This window comes from Cherax quadricarinatus, chromosome 96 (assembly GCF_038502225.1).
Source record: "Cherax quadricarinatus isolate ZL_2023a chromosome 96, ASM3850222v1, whole genome shotgun sequence".
Taxonomy (NCBI): Eukaryota; Metazoa; Arthropoda; class Malacostraca; order Decapoda; family Parastacidae; genus Cherax; species Cherax quadricarinatus.
The window spans coordinates 4,394,052-4,414,404 of NC_091387.1; the positions used below are offsets into that span (position 1 = coordinate 4,394,052).

At 40.4% G+C, this 20,353-nt stretch overlaps 1 protein-coding gene across 11 annotated transcripts in view; it reads right to left on the reverse strand.

The window, feature by feature from the left end:
- Positions 1–20,353, reverse strand: part of Nt5b (5' nucleotidase B) — a 226,901-nt gene that overhangs the window by 25,751 nt on the left and 180,797 nt on the right. For 10 of the 11 annotated variants that reach the window (XM_053795598.2, XM_070105030.1, XM_070105027.1 and 7 more), the window contains 4 exons: positions 7,373–7,468; positions 6,438–6,678; positions 4,755–4,931; positions 2,597–2,768 (listed from right to left, as the gene is read on the reverse strand). In XM_053795598.2, coding sequence (XP_053651573.2) covers positions 2,597–2,768; positions 4,755–4,931; positions 6,438–6,678; positions 7,373–7,468 — 686 coding nt within the window. Of the gene's footprint in view, positions 1–2,596; positions 2,769–4,754; positions 4,932–6,437; positions 6,679–7,372; positions 7,469–16,489; positions 16,637–20,353 lie in introns of all 11 variants that reach the window. The other variant, XM_070105035.1, reaches the window with a different exon arrangement.

Below are 20,353 nucleotides of genomic sequence, written 5' to 3' on the forward strand. Positions count from 1 at the left end.
TGAACGTGTATCATATAAAACTGCCCCACAACTCCTTAATTAATACCAAGCATAGAATTCATTCAAAATCTGGTCATTCTTTTGCATGATTGTCAACATTCAGTAAGTAAGAGCAATCACTGAGGACACGGACAAACTCATATAAACAATTTAGACTTGCAACATTCCCTATTATCCACGGCTTCTGATTTCATCTGACTTCCAGGAACCTTTTATTTTTAAAAAACACCAGCTGTCTAACACCGTGGTGGGGCGACCCGAAAGACAACTCTTTCACCATCGTTCACTCCACTGTCTTGCCAGGACCCTGATCCCTGCAAATGTGGGAAAGGAAGGTGGCTCGAATCCCTTGGATAAAATGGCCTCTACTGATACGAAAGAACCCCTCTTGAAATGCATATGATGATGAAACAGCTGAACATCAACAGCATCAAAGCATTTATGGTGCATAAGGAGGAGGTGCGGGATTACCAAAACTGTTGTCCAGAGGGCTGAGGAAGGGTTGTTGAGGTGGTTCGGACATGTAGAGAGAATGGAGCGAAACAGAGTGACTTCAAGAGTGTATCAGTCTGTAGTGGAAGGAAGGCGGGGTAGGGGTCGGCCTAGGGAGGGGGTAAAGGAGGTTTTGTGTGCGAGGGGCTTGGACTTCCAGCAGGCATCCGTGAGCGTGTTTGATAGGAGTGAATGGAGACAAATGGTTTTTAATACTTGACGTGCTGTTGGAGTGTGAGCAAAGTAACATTTATGAAGGGGTTCAGGGAAACCGGCAGGCCAGACTTGAGTCCTGGAGATGGGAAGTACAGTGCCTGCACTCTGAAGGAAGGGTGTTAATGTTGCAGTTTAAAAACTGTAGTGTAAAGCACCCTTCTGGCAAGACAGTGATGGAGTGAATGATGGTGAAAGTTTTTCTTTTTCGGGCCACCCTGCCTTGGTGGGAATCGGCCAGTGTGATAATAAAATAAATAATATAATATAACATTGACAAACTGACGAATATGGCATGCACCACCGAGGTACTACCACTACTACTGTTACTATGGGGCCTCATGGCCTGGGTGGCAAGGCTCTCACTTCCCATGCTGAGGGGTCCGGGTGTTACTAGACTGGTGTGGATGGCATCCTGGGGGACAAGACTGAGGACCCCAATGGAAATAAGACAGACAGTCCCTCGATGACGCACTGCCTTTCTTGGGTTATCCTGGGTGGCTAACCCTCCAGGGTTAAAAATCCAAACAAAATCTTTTATCTTACTACTGTTACTACTACTACTACTACTACTTAAAAGATGTTTTACTAACCAGCGACTATCAACCTTTGCACTGAATTAATAAAACTATTGGTTGGTAGAACATTTCCAGAATAAAGATTCCCAGGTGTTGCACATGTGTCTTATTCCTCAATAAAGATGCCCAGGTGTCGCACACTTGTCTTTTGCACGAACTAAGTATGAGAAGCAATTTCTTATTTAGACATTTGTACAAAAAAGTAAGGATGGACTGAACAAACATACAGTTAAAACAATGCCTGAGTAATGGGAGGTACTGGAATCTGATTTGATTCAGGGAAAACGGGTAACCGAACTTGAGTCCTGGAGGTGGGAAGTACAGTGCTTGTATTCCGAAGGAGTGGTGGAGACTTGATGCAATTTTTGAACTGTGGTACTGGCACACCTATGGCAAGATAGTGATGGAGTGAATGATGATGAAAGTGTTTCTTCTTTCTCAGGTCACTTTGCCTTGGGAGACAGCCAGCGTGTTAAAATAATAATATAACATGGGGAAATAGAAAAGAATTCTTCCTCTGTAAGTCATGCGTGTCATAAGAGGTGACTAAAATGCCGGAAGCAAGGGACTAGTAACCCCCTTCTCTTGTATATATTATTAAATTTAAAAACAAAGACTTGTTTTTCTGTTTAGGTCACCCTGCCTTGGTGGGAAATGTCCAGTTTGTTGAAAGAATAATAATAATACACCTACCATCCGACTTACGACTGAGTTCGGTTCCGAGAAACCGGTCATAAGTCGAAATGGTCGTAAATCGAACTTTACTACTGGATATCAACATCACATTTTTGTAATGACTTTATTTCATTGTTTTATTTTGGTATTTCATTTTTTACTTTACTTTTTTATGCTGTTAGTACTGTATTTTATACTGTAAGGTTTAGGATAAACACTGTGTACAACACAAATAGTTGTTTATTTCCCAGAAATTTGGCATAAAAAACACGGTTGTAAGTCGAGTGGTCGTAAGTCGAGCAGGTCGTAAGTCGGATGGTAGGTGTAATCAAAATGAAGGTTTATTTCCAAGAAAGTATACAAAAGTGTAAAAAATGAACACTGTGAACACTGACAGATTACTGACCTAAAAGGCCACAGGAACCTTAACATTTTGATAAGACTGATAATACACAAACAACCCATATGACTTATTAATGTTCCAAATCGGGCCAAAAACTTATCATAAATTTCAGCCTCTTAAATATGGATTATTTATGTGTTGTGCTAGCCATGGTAATGTGACTTTTCATTCTTCAGCAGGCTGATAATACTGAATCACATAATGCATTAAAAGAAAGTAAAACACCAACACACACCTCCAGAATAAACCTGTCCTTGTTTTAATTTGCCGGTGTGTGTTCCAAGCTTGAGAGCTCCGGTAGTGCTGTCCACTTGTCTCATGATCGTACCGTCCAGGAAGAAGACAGGTTTGCTTGCGTCAACGCCTATGAAATCGAAGAAAGTCTTCCAGTCTCTAACATCGCCATTCTGTGAAGAAAAGTAAATTCTGCAATAATAAATATTCATTATTAGTATGAATGAAGTTATGACTGATGACATACAGCAAACCCTTCATATAATGGACTTATAGAGGGTGTCCATTATATCAGAATAGTTAAAAAATATCAATAAAATGCACTAAAATACCCTACTGTATACCTAGTATATCAGTTAACACAATACACGTATATAGATACTCTACAGATAAGTTAAAAGTACAACATAAGAGTAAATTTTTTAATTTATTTACACTGTTATTTTATTTTATTATTATTATCACACTGGCAGTCTCCCACCAAGGCAGGGTGGCCCGAAAAAGAAAAACTTTCACCATCATTCACTCCATCACTGTCTTGCCAGAAGGGTGCTTTACACTACAGTTTTTAAACTGCAACATTAACACCCCTCCTTCAGAGTGCAGGCACTGTACTTCCCATCTCCAGGACTCAAGTCCGGCCTGCCGGTTTCCCTGAACCCCTTCATAAATGTTACTTTGCTCACACTCCAACAGCACGTCAAGTATTAAAAACCATTTGTCTCCATTCACTCCTATCAAACACGCTCACGCATGCCTGCTGGAAGTCCAAGCCCCTCGCACACAAAACGTCCTTTACCCCCCTCTCTCCAACCTTTCCTAGGCCGACCCCTACCCCGCCTTCCTTCCACTATTTACACTGTATGAGATTTAAAAAATTAACACTTTTCTCAACCATTCCCTTATACAGTGGAACCTTGGTTCTCATATAATCCAAGTTGGACCGAAACATCGTTGTAAGCTCGTCTGTCCTAGGGTGTGGGTTATTTGTGTGTTCCTGTAGTATACTGTAGTGGGGCCCTCTCTACTCTTAATAAAGTTACTTACCCCAACCACACTGTGTAGTCAAGCTGTATTCACCTAATTGTGGTTGCAGGGGCCAAGTCATAGCTCCTGGCCCCACCTCGTGTCTTATCTGTTGTTGCTAACATTATCCTGCAATACAGTGGAACCAGGGTTTTCGTTTGCCCTAGTCTGTATGTAAAACTATAGTTACTCTCTATAAAATGTATTTTTTGTTAATATTTTTGAGTACCTGGAATGGATTAATTGGATTTACATTATTTCTTCTGGGAAATATCAGCAAAAAATACATTTTATAGAGAGTAACTATAGTTGTACATACAGACTAGGGCATACGAAAACCCAGGTTCCACTGTATTGCAAGATAATGTTAGCAACAACAGATAAGACACGAGGTGGGGCCAGGAGCTATGACTTGACCCCTGCAACCACAATTAGGTGAGTACTGCTTGACTAAACAGTGTGGTTGGGATAAGTAACTTTATTAAGAGTGGAGAGAGCCCCACTGCAGTATACTACTGGAACAAGACACATAGCCCACACATAGGAGAGACGAGCTTAAAACGATGTTTTGGTCCAACTTGGATCATTTACAAAGTCACACAGTGTGACTTTAAATGGTCCAAGTTGGACCGAAATGTTGTTGTAAGCTCCTCTCTCCTATGTGCGGGTTATTTATGTTTTGTTCCAGTCACAATATTGTACCTTTTTGTTCTTTATGCTACATGTACACTGTACTTATCACACGTATTTACCATGGAGATAAATGGTATAAATACCGACATGATGGAAAAATAAACACAAATGTAGTATAATGCGATCTTTCATTGACTACGTTTTGCCCACACAATGACTTTATCAAGTCACATGCAGATCTACCTGGGTAGATAAAAGTACAGGTAGGTTCACCAGGACATCCTAACCCAGGTCTTCTCAATGTAGTGACATGGACCTGCAAGTCCATTATAGTCCAATTTACCCAACATTTTCCACCTGACTCTATATACTCATGTACTCTGCTTAGGTAGATCTGTTTATGACTTGATAAAGCCCACTTTGTGGGTGAAATGTAATCAGTAAAGGATCACATTACACTGTACACTGTATTTGTGCCTATTTTTTTTCCATATATTTACCTTGTCTGGGAAACTGAGGAGGTATTCCATGATAGCATTTGTGTACCAGTACTCTGAGTTAGTGAGGAGGAAGACCTTAGCTCCAGAGTCCCTCAATCTATCCAGGAGCAGTGGAAGGCGCTCATCCTTGTGTACGTACTCATCCACGCTTTCCACAGTCTTCTTCTTTAGACCTCCCTGTTGTTCACATAAAATGATACAAGTATCACCTTTACACTGCTTACACAAAATTGAAATTCAGCAGCTGCATTACGTAAATAATTTATATTGCACATTATCGGTATATAATGTTGACACGCTTTTTCCATCATATAAGACGTGCTTTTTCTGACATAAAAGATGCAGTTTTCTGGCATTTAAGACACATTTTTCCAGCATATAAGATGCATTCCCCCCCCCAATAAATATCTTAAAAATCAGCCTGCACCTTATATGGTCAAGATGGGGAACAAGGATAGACTGTGTATTACAGGCAAGTGATGGTTACAGTGCTATTGTACCATGCACTATCCTTCCTCCACAAAACTGTTCCATAGATTACTTTTGAGTAAATTCTATTATGAATTATATAATTTATATATTACCGGTATGTAATAAGCAAACCAGCCCGTGCCCGTATGTCTGCCCTGCCCTGCTGTCATGCCTAGACTGACTGACTGAGAAGCGCCTAGCATCTCATACCATGTTTAAACAACGGTCACGTCATTATACTGTCTTAACAGCTATTGGGTATACCTGGTATACATACTACACATAATATAACTACTACTGACAGTTGCAAATAATTGTAATGTAGCCATCTGTAAACAACGGATGGCCATGTTCATCTTGGTGGTTGATGGCAGTGCACAGATGATAGGTGCACAAGGTGCCACCTCTTGCACTCTCGGTGTGTACATAAGAGGCAGCAACTGCCTCACTATCATGTTGAAAAAACTACTGCATTTTTTATTTTCTTCCCAGAATACATCTGCCAAAAGTGGGGTGCCATTTTCATGCTGGAAAATATATTAAATAAAAAAGAAATCCCTCAATTTATACCTATTCACTGTATGTGATATAATGGACTAATATAAGGGATTCTCTGTGTGTCCATTAAATCACAACAAGGTTAAAAACTGTAAAAATCACTAAATGGAAATAAGATACTTTACCTGACTTTTTTGGGTAATCATAGGTAATTTACACTATCTATAACAATGGTACTTACGTGTACCTGTACCTAAAAAACTTGCTTACTAAAATATTCTACAGTATACCTAAAAATACACATACAGTTTACAGATCTTTCAACAAACCGGCCATATCCCACCAAGGCAGGGTGACCCAAAAAGAAAAACAAAAGTTTCTCTTTTTAACTATGTATACATTATAGTATGCTCCTCATTTAGCGATGAATTCGTTCACCAATGTGGTTTTAGGGACAGAACTCCATCATTAAGTGAGGAGAGGCTGTATAGCAAATACACCAACCAGTAACATAGTTGTTTATTATCATTATGAAGTATTATGCACTGTACATAATTGTATGTACTATACTTTTTTATGACTGGCAGTGTAGCAGGTTTGTTTATACTACTGTCGTATACGTGGTTCGTCACTGACCAAAAAGTTGGTATGCGGCGCATGACTGTATTGCATGAGACAAGGAACACCTGTAATAAGATTGTTACTATCTCATACCTTCATGTGAACCCAGTCAACAGCAGTTCTAATATCCTGGAATATACTTTTGAAGCTCATATATAGATCTCCAGACTTTATGCCCTCAAGCATCTTAACATACTGAGGGGAATTACTGAAGAAGTCTATCAAGCAAGCGATCATGTATATCTCCGGTAGGTTGAAGAGCGTGTTCATCACGTAGATCCTCGATTCATCCAGTTGGATGAATTTGTTAGGATACAATTCATAGACTTCTGATCTGTAGGAAGAAAAAGAAAGAGAAACTCAGTATTGCCATGTATGGACAACATAGTGAACTTTATGGGTAAGAATATGTTTATTTTTAAATTAAATCTCCGTAAAGGATACTACTAGGTACCTTTAACAGATAAAGTCAGTATTACTATGCATGGACAACATAGTGGACTTTATGGGTAAGACCACATTTATTTTTAAATTAAATCTCCTTAAAGGTACCTGGTACCTTTAACAGATAAAGTGAAGAAGATTTCTGCCTCTGTAATTCCAGGTCACTATAAGTACACCCCGTGTTTGTAATAATGTACAACAGTTAGGTATCTTTACTGAAACGTTTCACACACACAATAGGCTTTTTCAGTCAAGTACAAAGGCAGCAAGTGTAGTAGGCTACACCATAGCCTGAATTAGTCTACTGTATAGGTAAAACATTGTTGGACAATTGTTGGACAATTATGCTGCAAACAATTATCCTCAAATATTTGTTAAGTTATACCATGAATGAAGGAAAGATCCTGGACTTCACCTTACGAAAGCAGACAAAGCAAATGCGATAGTAATTATGGACAAGGTAGATTTTAGGGGAAAAATAAACATGATATTAGGAGACAGGGAAACTCACGCATGTCTTAAGGAATAAAAGCTAATTTAATGTCACTTGTTTTGATTTAATGCCAGAATTAAACAATACTTACGGTTTGAGGAATGTGAATCCATGAACACAAACCAGAATGTTGCCGAACCCATCAACTTTGAGAAGGTTACCATACAGCCGGTCAAACCACAATCCTCTAGCAAAAAAAAAAAAAAAATCATACTGATAATACACCCTTTTTTTTCTTATTATATTCATAAATATAAATATAAAAAAATACCGGAGTGAAAACAGGAAATAAAACCCGAGTGTTCGTGTAATCACACACATCTTCTGAAGATGTGTGTGTAAGTGCACGAAAAAACTCAGGTTTTATTTTGTATTATCATTGTGGTATTTCTAAATGTTTGCAATCATGCATTTTATAATAATAATAATAATAATTATAATAATAATCTTTGTTTCTATAAGTACATGTACAAAGTATACAGACCATAGCTGACATCAATGGCATACTGCTATATAGAAAGTCACTTGTTATGCTGAGAATTTTGAACAAACTAGGTAAATTTTGTCCCAGGATGCAACTCACATCAGTTCACTAACACCCAGGTACCTACTTACTGCTAGGTGAACATGGACAGCAGGTGTCTTAAGGAAATACGTCCTAGTGTTTCCACCTATACCGAGGATTGAATCATAGACCTCAGCATATGCTGAGCATGTTAACAAACATTATTTTTTTTGCTGGTATTATTTTATGAACTTACCGACATGTTGGCATTCTTTTTTATATCAGTATAAGAATATTGGCATTCTTTTTTATATCAGTATAAGAATACAGTGGACCCCCACATAACGATCACCTCCGAATGCGACCAATTATGTAAGTGTATTTATGTAAGTGCGTTTGTATGTGTATGTTTGGGGGTCTGAAATGGACTAATCTACTTCACAATATTCCTTATGGGAACAAATTCGGTCACTACTGGCACCTGAACATACTTCTGGAGTGAAAAAATATCATTAACCGGGGGTCCACTGTATTGGCATTCTTTCTTATGTTGGTATATGAATATTGAGTTCAAGGCAGCCAACAATTATGTTATGGTTTTTGCAAGGGACAACACGGCTGCAGATTGTAAACTCATCTTACAAAGATAAACGTAAGATGTGAAAGAAGCATCTTTAGGACAACACTTTGCTCTGTGTCAAGCTTTGCTAGATCATCAGCGCAAAAACCTTGTTCTATAACTGTCGTTGCTGTTCTTATATGTGTCGGCAATACTCCATTTCATCCAAGCTGATGTCCAAACAAATGGCATAAAGCTGAAAAGTGGCAATATACCATTTCATTCAAGCTGACGTCAAAACAAATGGCACAGAGCTGATAAGTGAATGCAAAGGACACAGACGCAGACTGAGGAAGACTGTTTCACAGGAGAAACACTCAATAAAGTTCCTCGCTGGAAGTATCTTTCTCCTGTCTACGTCAATGTTAGTTTACCATTATGAAATGACCCAGGGCTATGAAGACTCACGAAATCACAATGACACGATTGTAGACAAACCGTACCACGGGCGGTGATTGAACTAGTGGCGAGTTCAATCCCCACCTGTGGTATTTTTTTTTTTTCAGAGCTATGAAGATTATCTATTATGTCACTACATATAAAGAAGAAAACTTGGGTGATATAGATCCTAAAGACTGCTTTACTAAACAGTTCTACCAACCTGTTGCAACATAATGCACCATGCAAAATATTGCTCACTAGACAATTTAGGATGAATTTTCAAAACACATTAATAATACTAATAATACTAATACTACTACTACTACTACTACTACTACTACTAATAATAATAATAATAATATAATATCTTTATTTCTACCAGTACATGTACAAGGTATACAGACGATAGCAGACATCAATGACATACTACTACATAGAAAGCCGCTTGTTATGCAGAGCATTTCGGGCAAATTAGTCAGTTTTGTCCCAGAATGCAACCCACACCAGTCCACTAATGCCTAGATACCCATTATTATTGATGGTGAATACCTGGAGTTTACCTGGAGAGAGTTCCGGGGGTCAATGCCCCCGCGGCCCAGTCTGTGACCAGGCCTCCTGGTGGATCAGAGCCTGATCAACCAGGCTGTTGCTGCTGGCTGCACGCAAACCAACGTACGAGCCACAGGCCAGCTGGTCAGGAACCGACTTTAGGTGCTTGTCCAGTGCCAGCTTGAAGACTGCCAGGGGTCTGTTGGTAATCCCCCTTATGTATGCTGGGAGGCAGTTGAACAGTCTTGGGCCCCTGACACTTATTGTACGGTCTCTTAACGTGCTAGTGACACCCCTGCTTTTCATTGGGGGATGTTGCATCGTCTGCCAAGTCTTTTGCTTTCGTAGCGAGTGATTTTCGTGTGCAAGTTCGGTACTAGTCCCTCTAGGATTTTCCAGGTGTATATAATCATGTATCTCTACCGCCTGCGTTCCAGGGAATACAGTTTTAGGAACCTCAAGCGCTCCCAGTAATTAAGGTGTTTTATCTCCGTTATGCGCGCCGTGAAGGTTCTCTGTACATTTTCTAAGTCAGCAATTTCACCTGCCTTGAAAGGTGCTGTTAGTGTGCAGCAATATTCCAGCCTAGATAGAACAAGTGACCTGAAGAGTGTCATCATGGGCTTGGCCTCCCTAGTTTTGAAGGTTCTCATTATCCATCCTGTCATTTTTCTAGCAGATGCGATTGATACAATGTTATGGTCCTTGAAGGTGAGATCCTCTGACATGATCACTCCCAGGTCTTTGACATTGGTGTTTCGCTCTATTTTGTGGCCAGAATTTGTTTTGTACTCTGATGAAGATTTAATTTCCTCGTGTTTACCATATCTGAGTAATTGAAATTTCTCATCGTTGAACTTCATATTGTTTTCTGCAGCCCACTGAAAGATTCGGTTGATGTCTGCCTGAAGCCTTGCAGTGTCTGCAATGGAAGACACTGTCATGCAGATTCGGGTGTCATCTGCAAAGGAAGACACGGTGCTGTGGCTGACATCCTTGTCTATGTTGGATACGAGGATGAGGAACAAGATGGGAGCGAGTACTGTGCCTTGTGGAACAGAGCTTTTCACCATAGCTGCCTCGGACTTTACTCTGTTGACGACTACTCTCTGTGTTCTGTTAGTGAGGAAATTATAGATCCATCGACCAACTTTTCCTGTTATTCCTTTAGCACGCATTTTGTGCGCTATTACGCCATGGTCACACTTGTCGAAGGCTTTTGCAAAGTCTGTATATATTACATCTGCATTCTTTTTATCTTCTAGTGCATTTAGGACCTTGTCGTAGTGATCCAATAGTTGAGACAGACAGGAGCGACCTGTTATAAACTCATGTTGCCCTGGGTTGTGTAACTGATGGGTTTCTAGATGGGTGGTGATCTTGCTTCTTAGGACCCTTTCAAAGATTTTTATGATATGGGATGTTAGTGCTATCGGTCTGTAGTTCTTTGCTGTTGCTTTACTGCCCCCTTTGTGGAGTGGGGCTATGTCTGTTGTTTTTAGTAACTGTGGGACGACCCCCGTGTCCATGCTCCCTCTCCATAGGATGGAAAAGGCTCGTGATAGGGGCTTCTTGCAGTTCTTGATGAATACGGAGTTCCATGAGTCTGGCCCTGGGGCAGAGTGCATGGGCATGTCATTTATCGCCTGTTCGAAGTCATTTGGCATCAGGATAACATCAGATAGGCTTGTGTTAACCAAATTTTGTGGCTCTCTCATAAAAAATTAATTTTGATCTTCGACTCTCAGTCTGGTTAGCGGCTTGCTAAAAACTGAGTCATATTGGGACTTGAGTAGCTCACTCATTTCCTTGCTGTCATCTGTGTAGGACCCATCTTGTTTAAGTAGGGGCCCAATACTGGACGTTGTTCTCGACTTTGATTTGGCATAGGTGAAGAAATACTTTGGGTTTCTTTCGATTTCATTTATGGCTTTTAGTTCTTCCCGCGATTCCTGACTCCTATAAGATTCCTTTAGCTTGAGTTCGATGCTTGCTATTTCTCTGACCAGTGTGTCCCTACGCATTTCAGATATATTGACCTCTTTTAGCCGCTCTGTTATTCTTTTCCGTCGCCTGTAAAGGGAGCGCCTGTCTCTTTCTATTTTACATCTACTCCTCCTTTTTCTTAGAGGAATAAGCCTTGTGCATACATTGAGTGCCACCAAGTTAATTTGTTCTAGGCATAAGTTGGGGTCTGTGTTGCTTAGTATATCTTCCCAGCTTATATCGGTTAGGACTTGGTTTACTTGGTCCCACTTTATGTTTTTGTTATTGAAGTTGAATTTGGTGAATGCTCCCTCGTGACTAGTCTCATTATGTCTGTCTGGGGCTCCACGCATACATGTCTGAACCTCAATTATGTTGTGATCTGAGTATATTGTTTTTGATATGGTGACATTTCTTATCAGATCATCATTGTTAGTGAAGATGAGGTCTAGTGTATTCTCCAGTCTAGTAGGCTCTATTATTTGCTGGTTTAAATTGAATTTTGTGCAGAGATTTAAAAGCTCGTGTGAGTGTGAGTTTTCATCAGAGCTACCTCCTGGTGTTATTACTGCAACACTATTATTTGCTATATTCCTCCATTTTAGGTGCCTTAAGTTGAAATCCCCCAGGAGCAAGATGTTGGGTGCAGGAGCTGGAAGATTTTCCAGACAGTGGTCAATTTTTAACAGCTGTTCCTGGAATTGCTGGGATGTTGCATCCGGAGGCTTGTAGACTACCACAATGACTAAGTTTTGGTTCTCAACCTTTACTGCTAAAACTTCCACTACATCATTTGAGGCATTTAGCAGTTCTGTGCAAACAAGTGACTCTGCAATGTACAGGCCAACCAACCCCTTTTGCCTGTTCACTCTGTCACATCTGTATAGGTTGTAACCTGGGATCCATATTTCGTTGTCCAAGTGATCCTTTATGTGGGTCTCAGTGAAAGCCGCGAACATTGCCTTTGCCTCTGCAAGCAGTCCACGGATGAAAGGTATTTTGTTGTTTGTTGCTTGCTTTAGACCCTGTATATTTGCAAAGAAGAATGTCATCGGACTGGTGGTAATATGGACAACCGGTGTAAGGAAACACACCCAATGTTTGTACCCTCGCTGGGAATCAAACCCAGACCCTCACCGTGTGAAGTGAGAACTTTAGCCACCAGGCCACAGGGCACCATAAAATTGATTTGTTCTCAAAAACAAAATCTTGTTTAATAGGTCAATGGATCAAAATTTTATAGCCTTATTTAAGGGCTATTATAGGAGAAAAACAATATGCTAATGTCACAGAGAAAAGGTTTCAATAGAGAAACATACATTTATGGAATTCTAGCAAGGTTATATCATGGATGCCATTCACAACATTTACCACTTGACCATAATGAACGCTGTGTGGGAAAGTTCTGGTCTGTGTTTGGAGATGCCCGGGTGTTGCGCATGTGTCTTAATTTCATCTTGTCGGTATTATATACCATTCTTGTACTACTACTACCACCACCACCTCTTCCTGCCTATATATAGCCGTCCTGCTCCACTTCTGGTCAGTGTGACTTTGTAAATGGTCCAAGTCGGACTGAAACATCTTCGTAAGCTTCTCTCTTTTATGTGTGGGTTGTTTGTGTATCGTTCCAGTCACGGTATTGTGCCTTTTTTTGTTATTTCTGTATTTTGGAATTTAAGTGATTTTTAACTGACGCTTGCATGGGAAATGGAACAGAATTATTTGTCCGTAAGTCACGAGTGTCGTAAGAGGCGACTAAAATGCTGGGAGCAAGGGGCTAGTAACCCCCTTCTCCTGTATACATTACTAAATTTAAAAAGAGTAACTTTTGTTTTTCTTTTTAGGTCACCCTGCCTCAGTGGGATATAGCCAGTTCATTAAAAAAATTTGAAGCTACAAGGATTATCATTGGGAAGTGGAGAAGAATCTTTCCTCCGTAAGCCATGCATTTCGTAAGAGGCGACTAAAATGCCGGGGAAAATGAGCTAGTAACCCCTTCTCCTGTATAAATTACTAAATGTAAAAAAAGAAAACTTTAATTTTTTCTTTTTTCAAGTCACCCTGCCTGGGTGGGAGACAGCCAGTGTGGTTAAAAAAAAAAAAAGGAACATCATGCAATTTATTAAATAAACTTGGGTTGAAGGCATAGGGGAGACTGATGTGTAAGGAGTGGAGAATTATTACATTGTATATTTAGGCAGAAATTCTTCTTTTTTGGGTTGCCCTACCTTTGTATGAGACGGAGGGTGTGTTGATAAAAATTATGGGAAGGCACTAAACCCATACGAGTCATACAGTGCCTGAGAAATGAGAGGAAATTAGTTGTTATTAGAGGTAGAGGAGAGTAACTTCATTTCTCTGGACCACAAATCAATCCATGATTGTTCCAGAAAAGGGAGGAGTGGAGATTTTATCAATGTAAGATTAGATTTTGTTCAGGCTTTTAACCCTGGAGGGTTAGCCAGCCAGGATAACCTAAGTCAGTCAGTGTGTCATTGTGGACTGTCTATCTTATTTCCATTGTGGTCCTTCAATCCTGTCCCCCAGGATGCCACCAACACCAGTCCACTAATACGCAGGTACCTACTTACTGCTAAGTGAACAGGGACAGTAGGTGCAAGGTAACTAACACCCAGGTACCTATTTACTGCTAGGTGAACAGGGACAGCAGGTGTAACAAAACACGCACAATGTTTCCACCCGGCTGGGGATCAAACCACAAACACTCAGTGTATGAGGCAAGTGCGCTGCCTACCAGGCCACTGGATGTGGTGGCAAAGCTTGAACAGAAGTCAACTGCAATGCTACACAAAGAGGATCTTAACCCTACTGTGTTCCCCCGTATCTGAAGTGAATGCATTCTGCGAGAAGACTGCAAATGGTAAATTCATATTTATAGAATCTATATTTAAATAGGAGCAGGGGATATTCATGCATTACTAGGTAATATCAGTTGAATTTTTTTATATTACGTATTTGTAATAAAAATGTGTAAACTAATACAGGTCACAGATCAGGAGGCATGCTCCTAAAGTCATTACAGGAGGGCCTAGCTGTACAGCGCCTCACTTTACAGCGCCTCACTTTACAGCGCCTCACTTTACAGCGCCTCGCTTTACAGTGTTTCACTAATGCAGTGGCTTTCAATTATACCCATTCTTCATTTATTCAGACTTCCTACAATAAATATATTCACCACTCACTATAAGCTAAGAATGAAAATATTTTAAGGTAAGTAATGTGTGTACTGTATATGCATTTTAGGTCTAGCTCTACTGCTCACTTAATACAGTGGACCCACGCTTAACGATCACCTCCCAATGTGACCAATTATGTAAGTGTATTTATGTAAGTGCGTTTGTACGTGTATGTTTGGGGGTCTGAAATCGACTAATCTACTTCACAATATTCCTTATGGGAACAAATTCGGTCAGTACTGGCACCTAAACATACTTCTGGAATGAAAAAATATCGTTAACCGGGGGTCCACTGTATATGATAGTGTAAACATGTTATCAGGATTATACAGTGGACCCCCGCCTTATGAACGCATCGTGTTACGTTAAATCCACCATACGAAGCATTTGAACGCAAAAATTTTGCCTCGCCTTATGTGATTCATCTGGGACGCATCCCATGTGTGACCTCAGCGCCAGTGTTTACAAGCCAGCCAGTGTGGTCGCATCTACGCATACATTCGGTACATTTCACATTATCCCAGTGTTTTTAGTGCTTGTAACTGCAAAATAAGTCACCATGGACCCCAAGAAAAGCTTTTAGTGCCATCCCTGTGGTAAAAAGAGCGAGAATTAGTATGGAATTGAAAAAAAGATTAAGGAAATGTGTGCAAAGTGGGTTGAACTGTAAACCTTTACGAATGAAAATCACCCTGACACAGCTACTGCAAGCCGTGTTGACAACCTGTACAATGACAATGTTATGGCCCATTTTAGGAAAGTCTTGAAGGAACGGGAGGTACAGAGCTCTATGGACAGATTTGTTGTGTGACAGAGGTCCAGTGACTCTCAAGCTGGTCCTACTGGCATTAAAAGAACAAGGGAAATAACCCCAGAAAAAAACTTGCTACTTCAAGTCCTAATGGAAGGAGATTCCCCTTCTAAACAATAACTTCCACACTCTCTCCTCCTCCCATCCCATCAATCTTCACCAGAGCTTCAATAAAGGTAAGCGTCATGTATTCTGTTCTTAGTAGAGTAGTAACTGTGCATGTCTTCTTCAGTTTGTGTGTATTAAAATTAATATTTCATGTGGTAAATTTTTTTTTTTTCATACTTTGGGGTGTCAGGAACGGATTAATTTGATTTCCATTATTTCTTATGGGGAAAATTAATTTGGCTAACGATAATTTCGGCTTATGATGAGCTCTCAGGAATGGATTAATATCCTAAGGCGGGGGTCCACTGTATATGAATTTAAAAGTGAAAAAAAGGTTGTGATTTAATTTACAGCAGCAGTCCAGAACCTAACCTGATGCATCAGTGGAGCCCTATAGTAACCCAGAACCTAACCTGCTGCATAAGCCGGGCTCTACAGTAGCCTGGAACTTAACCTGCTGTATAAGTGTGGCCCTACAGTATGTTACACCTTTCTCTCATGAAAACAATGAAAATCATGCAAAAGGACAATAAAATGGCAGAGATAACTACAGAAAGCATTACCAAATATTATTTAGAACACAGCTCTTGAATCATTAAGGAATTTAACCTTGTGTTTCAGGCTACAAGGAACAGGTATAGAGAAAAACTTGACAACATCCATGACGCTTTCTCTTCCTACACCCATCTACGTCATGCAACCCCAAACAAGTGTTGTACTTTGGCAGTTTGATTTGTCAGACGAAGATATGTACATTTCTGACCATCTACCACCTGTTACCCAAATCTGCCACCCACCCACTGCATCTACCATCCACCCAATACATTTCCTCATCTATATCACCCACCCACCAACATCTACCGCTCACTCACAAACTACAAGTACAGTAACACCAACACTTCAACTCTGTATACACAAGACATGACATGCAGGATCCTGGTTCATATCTGGAGTGTCACACTGAATACACAAACTTTTCAGTTACATGGAGGGTTGGATTTATTTCTGTTTTTCAGTGGGATGATGGCTCTTGCTTAATGGTACCTCACCTTAAATTGGGGCATGCCGGTATGCAACCCCACCATTGTGCAAGGCTTGCCAGCATTGGAGTATGCAGCACCTGCATGGAGCCCACACCTTCTCAAGCACAACAGGAAGCTTGAGAAGGTGCAGAGGTTTAGCCTCCAGGCTGTTCCCTGAAATAAATAAGCTGAGCTATTATGATAGGCTCAGAGAACTAAGGCTAACAATACTAGACGATACGAGACTTTGAGGGGAAATATTAAACTCGGAAGTTACTCAGGCAACTGAAAGGTTGGAAAAATGGACTACGTTTCACCCACACACTGAGCTTTATCAAGTCACAAAGAGATCTACCTGAGTAGAGAGTACATGAGTACAGCCTCTCCTCACTTAGCGATGTACTCGTTTACCGATGCCTCAGACTTATGACGGACTCTCCGACCAGTATGCATACCTAATTAATGTATATTAGAGCTGATTTCCTCTAATCTGTTTATTACAAAATTACACTACTGTATAAACATTTAAAAATATACCAGAAATGTTATAAATGGTGCAAAGGTGACGTTAAAACAATATCAAAGATGGTCGATGCAAATCCACTACCACTATACGTAGTATGTTCCTCACTTAGCCGTGAATCCGTTTACTGATGTGGTCTTAGGAATGGAACTCCGTCATTAAGTGAAGAGAGGTTGCATATATATATAGGGTGGAGAGTCAGATGGATCTGTACAGGTCCATCTCAAATACAACCTATCTTACATTCTCCATGTGACTCTTTACCCTATACAGTGGACCCCCGCATAACGATTACCTCCGAATGTGATCAATTATGTAAGTGTATTTATGTAAGTGCGTTTGTACCTGTATGTTTGGGGGTCTGAAATGGACTAATCTACTTCACAATATTTCTTATGGGAACAAATTCGGTCAGTACTGGCACCTGAACACACTTCTGGAGTGAAAAAATATCGTTAACCGGGGGTCCACTATATATACTCATGCATTCTCTGCTTAGGTAGATCTGTTTGTGACTTGATAAAGCCCAATATGTGGGCAAAAAGTAGTTAATAAAGGATCGAATTATACTGCATTTGTGTCCATTTTTTCATCGTGTTGGTATTTTACACCATTTATCTCCAAACTGAAAAGTTACATAGAGATGGGCTGTACTCAAAGCAGGGACCAGGAAGAGAATGTAAGTAGACACTCAACACTCAATGGAATACAGGAATGTAAGAAGGCACTTCTGCAGTGTGAGTGTGGTGTGTGTGTGTAAGATCCAGTGGGCAAGGGTAGTGGTGGTACACTCATACATGGGGATCACAACTACGTATGAAAAAATCTGAAGTTTTGACTCATTGCACGCTGTTCCTGTTCGCCTAGCAGTAAGTAGGTACCTGGGTGTTAGTCACTTTACACCTGCTGTCACTGTTCACCTAGCAGTAAGTAGGTACCTGGGTGATAGTGAACTAGTGTGGGTGGCATCCTGGGGGACAAGATTGAAGGACCACAATGGAAATGAGACAGACAGTCCTTGATGATGCACTAACTTTCTTGGATGATCAAGGGTGGCTGACCCTCTGGGGTTAAAAATCTTATTTTGTCTTATCTCGTTTATTTTATCTCCTGACAAAGCTCCAGGAGAGTGAAACACTACCATAATAAAATGTCACATTAGTTGCAATTGTGTCCTTTTACCTAACATACTTAATTTGACTGAACTTTCTCTTACAGACTGAAAAGTCGCAATACCCCGGCTGAAACAACATATAAATACGTCACACATGGGCAACTTTCCTCTCCTGAGTGCTTTTCTATTGTGTATTACAGTATTTTCCCACATACAAGGTCTACTTTTTCCCACAGTCTTGGAAATACACAAATAACCTACACAAAGGAGAGACCATTCACAAAGTCAGTGTGACTTTGTAAATGGTCAAAGTTGGACCAAAACATCGTTATAAGCTCCTCTCTCCTATGTGTGGGTTATCTGTGTATTGTTCTAGTCACGGTATTGTGCCTTTTTGTTCTAAGTCTCGGAAAATCATCCTGTGTCTTATATGCTCAAAGTGAGGGTCAAAGGTAGGCTTTGTGTTATGCTTTAGCAATTGTTAGCTAATGTTACGCTACAAATGCTTGTCTCATATGATCGTGAACCTTATATGTTGGAAAATACAGTACTTAACAGTGGGAGATCATACGCAGCTGTTCTATATGGTGCATTTTTTTGTTTTTTGCAAATGCTATTTAAAAAGTACATCCAAAATTGAATATTATGTACTGTACTATGAAGGCCTTTCATGTGCTATTCAACTTTAGACGTACTTTTTCAGTCACATTTGCAAAACAATGGCATTATATAGAGCAGCGGACCACTTATACAGCAGGTTAGGTTCTGGGCTACTGTAGGGCCCTGCTTATACATCAGGTTAGGTTCCAGGCTACTTTAGGGCCCCACTTATATAGGAGGTTAGGTTCTGGGCTACTGTAGGGCCCCACTTATATAGGAGGTTAGGTTCTGGGCCATGTCTACACAGAAGGGCCCTGCTTATATAGATTAGGCTCTGGGCTACTGTAGGGCCCCACCTATATAGCAGGTTAAGTTCTGGGCTACTATAGGGCCCTGCTTATACAGCAGGTTAGGTTCCAGGCTACTGTAGGGCTTTACTTATACAGCAGGTTAGGTTCCGGGCTACTGTAGGGCCTTACTTATACAGCAGGTTAGGTTCCGGGCTACTGTAGAGCTCATGAAATCATAATGACATGATTGCAAACAAACCATACACTGTTAGGTAAGACACATATGCAACAGTTAGGTATCTTTATTTCGAAATGTTTCGCCTACACAGTAGGCTTCCTCAGTCGAGTACAGAAAAGTTGATAGAAGCTTCTATCAACTTTTCTGTACTCGACTGAAGAAGCCTACTGTGTAGGCGAAACGTTTCGAAATAAAGATACCTAACTGTTGCATATGTGTCTTACCTAACAACCTGTCGGTATTTTATACCATGGCCTGGTGGTTAACGCTCTCGCTTCACACGGTGAGGGCCTGGGTTCGATTCCCAGCCAGAGTAGAAACATTGGATGTGTTTCTTTCCACCTGTTGTCTATGTTCCCCATCAGTAAAATGGGTACCTGGGTGTTAGTCGACTGGTGTGGGTCGCATCCTGGGACACTGACCTAAGGAGGCCTGGTCACAGACCGGGCCGCGGGGGCGTTGACCCCCGGAACTCTCTCCAGATATACTCCAGATATACACTCTCTAAGTGCGGGTTCAAGCCCCGCCTGTAGTATGGTTTACTGTAGGGCCCCATTTATACAGCAGGTTAGGTTCTGGGCTACTGCTGTAAAATGAAACACAGCCTTTTTCACTTTCAAAGCATATACAGTACACACATTACTTACCTGAAAATATTTTCATTCTTAGCTTATAGCGAGTGGTGAATATATTTATTGTAGGAAGTCTGAATAAATGAAGAATGGATATAAATGAAAAACTGCTGTATTTGTGAAATGCTTTAAAGAAAAGTTGTAAAGTGAAGAGCTGTAAAGCTATGAGCTGGAAAGAGAAGTGCTGTAAAGTGAAGCACTGTAAAAGAGAAGTGCTGTAAAGTGAAGCACTGTAAATATAAATGCTGTAAAGAGAAGCACTGTAAAGCAAAGTGCTGTAAATCGAAGCACTGTAAAGTGCTGTAAAGTGAAGCTGAGAGCTGTAAAGCAAAGTGCTGTAAATCGAAGCACTGTAAAGTGCTGTAAAGTGAAGCTGAGAGCTGTAAAGCAAAGTGCTGTAAATCGAAGCACTGTAAAGTGCTGTAAAGTGAAGCTGAGAGCTGTAAAGCAAAGTGCTGTAAATCGAAGCACTGTAAAGTGCTGTAAAGTGAAGC